Source organism: Anabrus simplex, chromosome 1 (assembly GCF_040414725.1).
Source record: "Anabrus simplex isolate iqAnaSimp1 chromosome 1, ASM4041472v1, whole genome shotgun sequence".
Classification (NCBI taxonomy): Eukaryota; Metazoa; Arthropoda; class Insecta; order Orthoptera; family Tettigoniidae; genus Anabrus; species Anabrus simplex.
Window position 1 is genome coordinate 332,437,661 of NC_090265.1, and position 12,173 is coordinate 332,449,833.

Sequence of the window (12,173 nt, forward strand, 5' to 3'; positions counted from 1 at the left end):
AAAGATCAGGATTTGGAAATTGGAGGAGGATAAAAGAAAGGCATTCCAAGATTGTATAAAAAGGAAGTTGCCCAACATGGAAATATGAAGTGGAGAAGAAGAGTGGGACTATTCACGACAGACATTTGTGGAAGCAGCAATTGAGGTATGCGGAAAAACAAAAGCAAAGGTTAAGGGAAAGAAGACACGGTGGTTGACAGACAAAATAAAAGAAAGGAACAAGGTGAAGAAAGAAATGGATAAAGAAAAGCAAAAAACGTATCAGAGGGATGAGAATAAGATAGAAAGGTTACATGTGGAATACAAAAGACTGAAACTACAAGTAAAGAGGAGTATCAAGGAAGAAAAGTAGAAATGTTGGGGAGAGTTTACCAACAAAATTGAGCAAGATAGTCGAGGAAATCAGAAACTATTATACAGAGTAATAAAATCAAAAAGAAAAATCAAGGCATTAGAGAGAGAAGATGGACCCATACTACATGATGGTAAGGGTCTTCAGAAAGTGATAGCAAAGTATTTTTAAAAACTTACTGTAATAATGAGGATGACTGCTCGGAGGAAGAAGGATATAAACAAGTGGAAATAATAGATGGAGAAAAAGAACTGAACCCGATAACATGGTTGAAACTTGAAAGGGCAGTGAAATGGGAAAGACTAATTCAATGCTGATATAATTAAGGAAGCAGGAAGCATTGGACTACAGTGGCTATACCGAGCCCTCAATGCCATATGGAAGGATGAAAGGATACCTGAAGATTGGCCACTAGGAAGCATTGTACCATTGTTCAAAAAAAGAAATAGGAAGAAATGTGAAAATTATACAGGTATAACCCTATTATCACATGGGCTAAATATAATGGAGAAAGTCACAGACAAAAGACTTAGGGATATAATAGAAACACAGTTAGAGGAAGAACAATATGGCTTTAGACCAAATAGATCAACAATAGTCTTTATATTTACAGTTGCAGACGGTAATGGAAAAACATCTGAAAAGGAACAAAGAAATCATATTCGTATTTTTGGATTTGGAAAAGGCTTATGATTACAGTTAAGAGAAAAGTATGGGAAAGCCTACTGAAACGAAATGTACCAAAATCATTCATTAACAAGATAAAAATGTTGTATCATGAGAGTAAAAGCAGTTTACAAGTGGGGACTGGTGACTCTGAAGCATTTTATACAAAAAAAGGTCTCAAGCAAGGAAGTGCACTGTCACCATTATTGTTTATTATATTGGTAATGAAATCATGAAACATGTAAAACAGAGTATCAGTAGTGATGAAGTGAATGTTTTGGTATTTGCAGATGATGTGGTGATTTGGGAAAAGGGAGAAAAGGAAGTACAAAGGAGACTGGAAGTTTGGAATGAAAATCTGAAAGAGTTTGGAATGGTAATTAGTAACAAGAAAACTGTAGTCATGCACTGTGGAAAAGAGAAAAAGAGAAGCCGAGTGAACATAGACGGAGAACGGTTAGAGAATGTAGAACAGTTTAGATATCTGGGTAGCATTATTAATGGAAGTAATGAAATCAACCCTGAAATTAATAACAGACTAAGTAAAGATACAACTTTTTATCATCAAGTCAGAAAGCTTTTATGGGATGACAAAGTACCCAAGAGAACAAAATTAACATTATATAAACAGTATTTCATATTAATTGTAACATACGGACTAGAAACGCTGGTAACTAATAAGAGACAAGATAGTAAGATCCAAGCAGTAGAAATGAAATTTTTAAGAACATTGGTTAAAAAGGCAAGAAGAGATAGAATTCAAAATATTAAAATCAGAGAAGAGCTAAATATAGAACCGTTAGTACAGAACATACAGAAAGCAAGACTGAGATGGTTCGGACATGTAAAAAGAATGGCAAAGGAAACGGGTAGCAAGAAGGAAATTGGAAAGGGAAGTTAAAGGAAAGAGACCAGTTGGAGGACCGAGATGAAGGTGGATGGATCAGATCTGAAAGGACATTAGAGAAGCTGGATTGGATGTGGCGGATGTAATGGAGCAGGGAAAGTGGAAGGACAGAAAGGAGTGGAGGAGGCTTGTTAACCACATCCGGGCAACTGGAGTGGGACATCGATGGTGATGATGATGATGATGATGATGATGATGATCATGGTGAATGGCTGAAAAATATTTTAGATGAGATGTACCAAAATTTGCAGCATTTAAAGGGAAATAATACCATAAATCAGTGGGTTAAACTTTTTCCAAACTGGAAAATGAACCTAAGGTTTTTACTATTACATTTTCTGTTTCTTTTTAATTACTTCTTGAGTGTATCATATTATAGTGATTTTGTTATCAGGAAAGGAGCACCAATTTTATTTCATTATTTACAATGGTATAACTGTTCATAAAAAGACAGAAAAATCAATCAATCAATCAATCAATCAGTTATCTGCATTATGGCTTTAGCCCGGGAGCCATATTCTCTGTCATTTGTTTACCTAGTCTTTTCTTAAATGATTTCAAGGAACTTGGAAATTTATCAAACAATTCCCTTAATAAATTTTTCCAATCACTAATTCCTCCTCCTATAAATGAATATTTGTCCCACTTTGTCCTCTTGAATTCCAACTTTATATCCATATTATCATTCCTACCTTTACAAGCTCCACTCAAGTTTATTCGTCTACAAATGAATTTCCAAGCCATCTCTCCATCCATAAATCAGAACATAATGCTTAGTCAAGCGGCTCGTCTCCCTACTCCCAAGTCTTCCCTGCCTGAAGTTTGTAATATTTTTGTACCACTATTCTTTAGTCGGAAATCATCCAGAACAAACCGTGCGGCTTTCCTTTCTATCTTTTCCCATTCTGGTATCAAGTAATCCTGGTGTGGGTCCCATACACTGGAACCATACTCGAATCGGGATCTTACCAGAGACTTACATGCCCTCTCCATTACTTCCTTACTACAACTTTGAACACCCTCATAACGATATGAAGAGATCTGTAATCTTTATTTACAACCTTGTTGATGTGATTACCCCAATGAAGTTCTTTCCTTATATTAACACCTAGGTACTTACAGTGAACACTACTCAATACTACCATCTCTTCAACACAGTATTTAAAACTGAGAGGACTTTTCCTCTTGGTGAAAGTTACAACTGGACTTTTCATCTCATTTACCATCATACAATTGCTTGCAGTCTATCCCACAACATTGTAAAGGGCTTTTTTGTAACCACTCACAATCCTGTAACTTACTACTTTATACAGTATAACATCATCCACCAAAAGCCTTATGTGATTACAGTTCTTTGCTGATGTCATATATATATATATATAAGAAAACACAAAGGTCTAATAATACTGCCTTGCAGGACCTCCTCTAATTACAAGATGAGGTAAAACTTCACCTAATCTAGTTCTTTGAATTATATTTTCTAGGAATTTAGCCACCAATTCAACCACCATTTTGTCTACTGCATTTCTGCATCCTCAAGTAGATAGAGATAGGCTCTCTCTTCATCAATTCTGTTTCTGTTACATCTATTCTTCTCGACCTTCAGTGAGTGCATTTGTGCTTCACAGCTTCATCAGGACGGTAAGCTTCGACACTCACTGAGGGACCATTTTGACAGATCTTCAATCTTGAAGTGGGAAGTGGAGGATAAATACAAGAAAAGAAAAAGAGTTAAAGATGAATACAGGTGGTAAAAGGCTAGGTATACAGGACAAATACAGAAAGAGAAACAGAGCCTGATGGATGAACAGAATAAACTGAAAGGAACAAATAAGAGACAAATCAAGACATGTACAGAAAGACAGAAACATGAATATGGAAACATAAATGGATAGAAATGATATCATCATCATCATCATCATCATCATCATCATCATCATCATCATCATCATCATCATCCTGTTACTTATGTTCATTCAAATTATGCTTTATTTTTACTTTAGCTATGTTATTCTTACAGGGTCTTTTTTATGGCTTGCTCCGTGTATCAGGGGAGCAGGCACAGAAGGCGATAGCCGGGTGTCTCATATGCCGAGAGATATATTGCTCTGAGTGGTGCTGCAAGAGCAAGCTAAAAAAAAAGACCCTGTAGTATCAACATATTTAATATGATTTGACCAAAAAGCTAGATGCTAATGTTATTTGGCTGGTTAATGACCTGCTGTGAAGGACTGAAGTTCTGAGAAGTGGAGCTGGTGGAGAAGCCCGAAGCTGCAGCTGAGCAGTTATATCCAGCATTGTAGGCAGCATAAGCTGCACTTTGAGCCCCTGTTCCGCTCTGACTGTGGTGAGCCGTGGATGTTCCGCTACCACTGTTTGAACTGAACGCTGTCGTGGTGCTACCTGATGTTGCGTATGGGTTCAGGTAAGTACCTGATGTCGAACTCTTGCACTGTTGTCCCAGACCTCGTGACCCTAGAGAATTTTCACAAATTGTTCTTTTTAAGTCCTTGTCTCAGAATTCTTACTCTTATAAGCTTCTATGCCAGTATGTAAGCATTATAATATTGCTCAAATTGTGACAATTTTCATCATGCACTTTTAAACATAGGAACTCTACCAAAACAGAATAGGTGAGAAATTATGTCCATCCTACAGTCTCTTGTTTAATTTTTTTACTGACTACAGTACTGCATTATATCCATTAATGCACATTATTTACAACAATTAAAATCATGGAAATAATAAATATAAGTCCTTCATCTTATAAAATACTTCTTACTATAGCCCAGTAGGCTTATACTATTTCTACTTAACTTAAGACACGTACCTAACATTGTATTATTAACCCTAAAGTACCGAGGTCCGGTCACCGAGACCACTACAGCCTGGTTGACTTTAAATATCTGGAAATTCCGCTGTTGCAATAACTTGTATTGCTAGCTACCTTATCATTGGGTTGTGAGAATAACTTCACCCCCGTAATATGACCGTAACAAGTTCAAGGTTACACACAGTCATGATTGATGTTCAGGAAGTGGCCTGTGAGACCGGACCTCTGTATTTACGTTAACAGTGGATGTGAACTGTCTCAGTGATCAGTCATCATTCATTGCATGCAAGCGGCTTATGAAACTGGATCTTGCTGTTTTATTTATCAGTGAGTGTAAACTGAACAGTCTCGGTGATAACACTTCATGAAGGATGTTTATGGTACAAACAGTCCTGCAGGAACTAGCATCATAGTACTGCTATGGATACTTCCAGGAAACGTGTTACAAGTGAAAGCTTTACTAAAGTTGTGCAGAAGTGGCTTGAAGAGGACTGTAGTGATGGAGACAGTTGTGAAGACAATATCGCTATTCATAGTAATCATAGTCAGACTCAGAAAATCACGAGGAAGTGGTAGTTAGTGCAGTGAATGATGAGATAGAAGAAAATAGTGTGAGTGAATCTTCCAAAGAAAGTAATAGTGACGCAGTTCAACCTCATTATTACGGGAAGAATCGTCCCTAAGCATTCTTGGACACTGAAACACAATATTTTGGGACTTCCAGCTTTACGACGTGCAGCTCAAATTGGTAATGAAGCTAATCCTGTATCTGTATGGAATCTTCTTATAACGGATGATATTCCGGTATCATTTTTCGATGGACAAGTGTCAACTCACCAGAGAGAGAAGCAGACAGACTTGAGAAATTTAGATATGATGGAGGTGAAAGCCTTCAAAGGTTTGTTATTTTATTCTGCAGTTTTCAAATCCAACCATGAAAGCGCAAAGTCAGTTTTTGCGACAGATGGTACCGGAAGGGAAATATTCCGCTGCGTGATGAGTAAAAACAAATTTGAAACTCTTCTCTCAAACCTTAGATTTGACAACCCTGACAACAGAAGTGAACGCAAAGAGATCGATCCTATAGCAGCAATTTCTAAGGTATTTGACGCACTTGTCAGGAACTGTCAGAGTAAGTTCAGTGTTGGATCCTCTGCCTGTTTTGATGAGATGATGGTCAGCTTCAGAGGAAGGTGTAGATTGAAGATGTATATGCCCAGTAAGCTGTGCAAGTATGGACTAAAACTGATGTGCCTTCCTGATGCTAAGAACAATTCTACAATTGGTACATCTACTGCGGTAAGAACTCGGATGGGTTAACACTTAGTGTAGAAGAACGTCGTCTTTCGAAACCTACTCAAGCAGTACTTCGACTCAGTGCTCCCCTATATGGATCTAACAGAAATATTACTGCAGACAACTGGTTTAGTTCAATAGAAGTCATGAAGTGTCTGAAAGACAAGAAACTTACATGTGTAGGAACTCTCAAAAAGAATAAATGGGAAATTCCACTGGCATTTTTGCAATCAAAGACTAGGGAAGTAGGATCATGTCAATTTGGATTTACCAGAGACATTACTTTGGTGTCAGAAATCCCAAAGAAGGGGCGGGCTGTGATTTTCTATGCACTACGACAGTGCAATTGATGGAAGATAGGAAAAAAAAAACTAGAAAGGTTCCACCTTTTCAATACAAAAATGTTATAGGTTTATTTATAACATGTATTTGCACTTGGGACTAGTTTCGACGCTGTGTTGGCGTCATCATCAGCCAAAAAAGTGCAAATACATGTTATAAATAAACCTATAACATTTTTGTATTGAAAAGGTGGAACCTTTCTAGTTTTTTTTTTTCCTATCTTCCATTCTCAGTTCAATACGGACCAAAAATGAAACTCTTATGTTTAAATTAAAAGTGCAATTGATGCCGAGACTAATAAAGTATGTACTCGCTGCATTCAGCATGAGTAGAAATGAAGACTAAGTTTCTGCCTTGCTGATTTTTTCCATGTTAATAATTTTAATTAATTTTCACCATTTCTAGTTAGTCATGACTGTGTTCTAAATGACTGCAGTAGAATTTTGCATGTTACTTAGTGATATATCATATTGTTCCTTGGTTCCTTTATTGGTGTAATATTTTTCTGTATTGCTGCCTTTTGTCATAATTGAAAAGATTTGTCAATAAGTGGTAGATTATTCCATTACTATTTGCATATTTCCCCATCAGGAAAGATCACTATTGAGTACCGGAAACGTTTCTAGACAATGTTAGAATTTATACATGTATTTAAACATAAAACACTTTCGGCGGTCTCAATGACCACACCTCGTGGTTAGTGTTACAAATCAAAACCTTGGCTCTTACGGGTTAAATGCTTCCAATAAAATTTGACACCAGTCATTTAATTCCATCTTCAGAGTTTCTGACATCGACACTTACCTGTTGTAGTGGCAGCAGCATAGCCCTGTTGAAGCATGTTGTATGCTGAGGTATTGTAAAAGCCAGATCCTTGCATGTATGCTGCAGATGACTGGCCACCATAAGCTTGCTGCATGCTGGAAAATAAAATAAAGTACTTTTTATTAGTTGATAATTCAGTGCTAGTTTAATGAATTTAGAGGTGATAAATGTAAATGAACTGTAATAATTAGTATTACAATTACAATACAATAACAGCCAACCCTGTAAAATACAATCCTATACAAGCAAAAGAATAACTGAATTTCTCTGCTTCTCTGTACAATATATAGGTTCTCCAAGGAGTTACAGCCAAGCAATGGGCTACAGGATAAAGACCAACAAACTCTAAACTCTAGGAACAATCATCATCATCATCAAAAGTTTTCATTCCCCTCCCTGAAGGGGAGGGGCAGACCACCTAGTAGGTTACGCCTACTCTCTGGCCAGGAGATTTGGACTCTAGGAACAAGCTGACTGATAAGACTTATACTATAAGATGAATACAACAAGAGTCACCCACTATTTGGTCTTCAACTGCCTCCTTTATGTTTATGTTTTCTTATATATATATAAATAATATTAGTAAAGGAGTGGAATCGGAGGTAAGGCTTTTTGCGGATGATGTTATTCTCTATAGAGTGATAAATAAGTTACAAGATTGTGAGCAACTGCAACGTGACCTCGAAAATGTTGTGAGATGGACAGCAGGCAATGGTATGTTGATAAACGGGGTTAAAAGTTAGGTTGTGAGTTTCACAAACAGGAAAAGTCCTCTCAGTTTTAATTACTGCATTGATGGGGTGAAAGTTCCTTTCGGGGATCATTGTAAGTATCTAGGTGTTAATATAAGGAAAGATCTTCATTGGGGTAATCACATAAATGGGATTGTAAATAAAGGGTACAGATCTCTGCACATGGTTATGAGGGTGTTTAGGGGTTGTAGTAAGGATGTAAAGGAGAGTGCATATACGTCTCTGGTAAGGCCCCAACTAGAGTATAGTTCCAGTGTATGGGACCCTCACCAGGATTACCTGATTCAAGAACTGGAAAAAATCCAAAGAAAAGCAGCTCAATTTGTTCTGGGTGATTTCCGACAAAAGAGTAGCGTTACAAAAATGTTGCAATGTTTGGGTTGGGAAGAATTGAGAGAAAGAAGAAGAGCTGCTCGACCAACTGGTATGTTCCGAGCTGTCAGCGGAGAGATGGCGTGGAATGACATTAGTAGACGAATAAGTTTGAATGGCGTTTATAAAAGTAGGAAAGATCACAATATGAAGATATAGTTGGAATTCAAGAGGACAAACTGGGGCAAATATTCATTTATAGGAAGGGGAGTTAGGAATTGGAATAACTTACCAAGGGAGATGTTCAATAAATTTCCAATTTCTTTGAAATCATTTAGGAAAAGGCTAGGAAAGCAACAGATAGGGAATCTGCCACCTGGGCGACTGCCCTAAATGCAGATCAGTATTGATTGATTGATTGATTGATTGGTTGATTGAAAATCAAGAAAGAGCTTCCTCACTGTCTCTGCCACTTTAAACAAATCACCAGCAACAATGCGCTGGTACATGTGGCAAAGTAGGACACAGCAACTTTCGGAGTGGATGGTACCTCATGAATCTCCACCTGCTGGGCTATTTTGAGGTCCCTTAATCGTTTGAGGAGTGGTGTTGGAACATCTACGGACAACCTCAGGAGGTAGAAGTATTTAGAAAAACAGACAGAACTTTGTGATTGCAGGGAAATACAAACTACCCCACACATGTGTACCTGTCGGACATGCCCTGTCCAGTGTACGCTTCAAGACGTTGTTCCATTAACCAAGGACTGAATTGCTGTTACTGATTATTGGATGGACTCAGTATTTTGTGTATTTGTAATGTGTATGTAGGGGCTGCCTGGCCGAGGTGGTAAAGGCGTGCTTGGTTCGCCTGGTAGGACGTGGGTCCGAATCCCCGTCAGGAAGTTGTAAAATTTAAGAAACGAGGTTTCCACTTCCAGAGGTGCATATGGCCGTGAGGTTCACTCAGCCTACACCAAAAATGAGTACCAGGTTAATTCCCGGGGGCAAAGGCGGTCGGGCATAGAGCTAACCACTCTACCCCATCACGTGCTGCGGTTAACAATGCTGGAAGCCTTTACCTTCCACTCCTCCAAGGGCCTTCATGTCTTTTTTGTAATGTGTATGTATATGTATATTTGTATTTGTGTATATTTGTATTGTATCAATGCTCTGACATGTAATAATAATAATAATAATAATAATAATAATAATAATAATTGCAAAGAATTATGGGAAATAGGTATGAATGTTGGATATAGATATATTTGACTGCTCATATTCCCACCTTATAAAAAAAGCTAGAAAATCAAATATAGTAAAATCATAATCATTATGCAAACTAGTTTTGTCCTATAATACTATATAATGAGATAATTTGATATTTACATTACCAACTTCTGCTTTATGCCTTATGTAAAAATTTCTTAGTCACATTAGCAACTCTCTAACACACTTTTATGCAGTCAATAAAACATTATTATATGAAGAATTTACTAAATAAAACTGGAAAATATTTTGTTCATTCCTTACCTGCTGTAGTATTGCTGGGCGGTAGACGAATATGGGTGCTGAGAATAGTCTTTGCCTTCTCCATATGAGCCCAATGAATCAGTTGTTGAATACATAGCATCAGCTTGGCTCAGGGCAGTTGCATCTACCAGACCTGGACTCCGGACTTCACTCTTAACTACTACAAAACAAAGTCACTAAATTAGCATTACATTTCTAGAAAAATATACAATCAATACAAAAAAGATTTGCCTTTGCTGGCAGGACCTAGTGTTTACAGTGCACTATGTCTTCTGGTATGGGCTAGAGTAATTTTGTTACTTTCATTGATCTGTCTCTGTCTTATACTTTGCTTTGACAATATGAAACCGACTGAGGTTATACTTTGCTTGGACAATATGAAACTGACTGAGGTATGAGCAATGCTAGTAATGCCATTCCTTCTGCAGCCAGTCCCAGCTATGAATGGTGTGAAAATGTTGCTCATAGGGTCGGTTGGTGCATGCATTTCAGTGGGCTTGGCAGACTGATATGTAATAGCAACTTCTGGTTCAGTGAGGAAAGCAACGGGAAACTTCCTCGCTCCTCATTTCCCTAGTACGCGTCTTCAGTGATGCCTAGGCCACCTACAACAGCTGATGGCGGAGTTGTTGAGGATCCAACCAGCCTTAGGACTGAAGACTGAACATACATGCAAAAAAGATCCAGTATTACACTGGATTTTATTAATAGGGGAGAGTGTTGTATCTTAAGCATAGTGTAGTTTGGAACATTTTTGCTCAAATTTGTGCTGTTATCTAGTAAACTCAGATTCAATAAAAATGTAAAAAATGCCAGTAAGTAGCCCAGACGGTAGTTCCAATTTGTTATGTTAACATGTGTGGATACTTTAGACAAAGTATTTCAGCACCAAAAGTAAATATTTAGCTCATGTTTGTATGCTCTGTAAAACAGAAATGAAATTGTGTTTCTTACTGTAACCAGCTGCTGTGGGTTTCTTCTCATCTGATAAGAAGTAAGTTGGACATGCAAAGGGTTTTTGGATGATCTAGATCAGGGGTTTCCAATTTGTAAGGGCACGAGGGCCTTATTGGAAACCTTAGTCATATTCGCGGGCCGCACTTCACTAATAGGCCAATTTTCGTAAAATTCTGCGTGTAGTAGACCTACGGAAGTACCATTACAAAATAATACGCATAATTCAATTGAAATAAAGATTTCATAATTTAATTACTTAGGTAAAACATGTTACAATAGCATAAGAGAGTGAAATTTGGAGCCGGGCTGAGTGGCTCAGATGGTTGAGGCGCTGGCCTTCTGAAGGTTCGATGTTAGATCATACCGAAGGTGTTCAAATACGTCGGCCTCATGTCGGTAAATTTACTGGAACGTAAAAGAACTCCTGCGCGGCAAAATTCCGGGACTTCGGCGTCTCCGAGAACCATCAAAAGTAGTTATTGGGTCTTAAAAACCAACCATTATTTGAAATTTGGATTTTAAATTTTTATAAATAAAAAATAACCTATTCAGATCAAGGGAATATTTAAAAAACGACAAAAACAATTAAATTGGTTCAGAATGGGGTCTATACCGGGTATAAAAATTAATACATTTTTGAACAACCAACAAAATTTTCTTTTGTAACTATTCTTCACATTATTCATTAAAATGCTCTCGCGGCCGCATTATATGGCTTCGCGAGCCACATGTGGCCCGCGGGCCGCTATTTGGAAACCCTTGATCTAGATGAAGAGAGCCACTGAAGCCACCATGACTTATCCAAAAAACAAAATTTCTATCAGAGAAGCTTGTAAAGTGATCACTGTAAAGTTAGCTACTCTGTCAAGATATTTGTCAAAATGTTGAAACTCTGAAGCTGAAAGTTCCTGTTATAACCCAAAATTAAACTGCAGAAAAGTACAGTATTTTCTGAGGCAAAAGAAAATTGTTTGTCTGCAGTATATGAGAACAGTTTCAAGTATGAGCCATGGTTTGACCAAAAAAGATGTTAGGAAACTGGCTTCCAAGTTTGCCCGTACCAACAATAATAATTAATTTTGTGTGGCTATTTCTAGCTGAGTGCAGCCCTTGTAAGGCAGACCCTCCAATGAGGGTGGGCGGCATCTCCCATGTACAGGTAACTGCGTGTTGTTGTGGTGGAGGATAGTGTTATGTGTGGTGTGTGAGTTGCAGGGATGTTGGGGACAGCACAAACATCCAGCCCCCGAGCCACTGGAATTAACCAATGAAGGTTAAAATCCACGACCTGGCCGGGAATCAAACCCAGGACCCTCTGAACCGAAGGCCAGTATGCTGACCATTCAGCCAACGAGTCGGACATACCAGCAATAAGAATTACCCTCAATTATGGAGTAAA

The 12,173-nt window shown here is 37.9% G+C and overlaps 1 protein-coding gene across 1 annotated transcript in view; it reads right to left on the bottom strand.

Moving 5' to 3' along the window:
• Window positions 1–12,173, bottom strand: part of eya (eya transcriptional coactivator and phosphatase 2) — a 289,761-nt gene that overhangs the window by 54,901 nt on the left and 222,687 nt on the right. The window contains exons 6-8 of the mRNA XM_067134855.2: window positions 9,818–9,977; window positions 7,201–7,316; window positions 4,144–4,400 (exon numbers count right to left, since the gene is read on the bottom strand). Of these exons, the coding sequence (XP_066990956.1) occupies window positions 4,144–4,400; window positions 7,201–7,316; window positions 9,818–9,977 (533 nt within the window). The remainder of the gene's footprint in view (window positions 1–4,143; window positions 4,401–7,200; window positions 7,317–9,817; window positions 9,978–12,173) is intronic.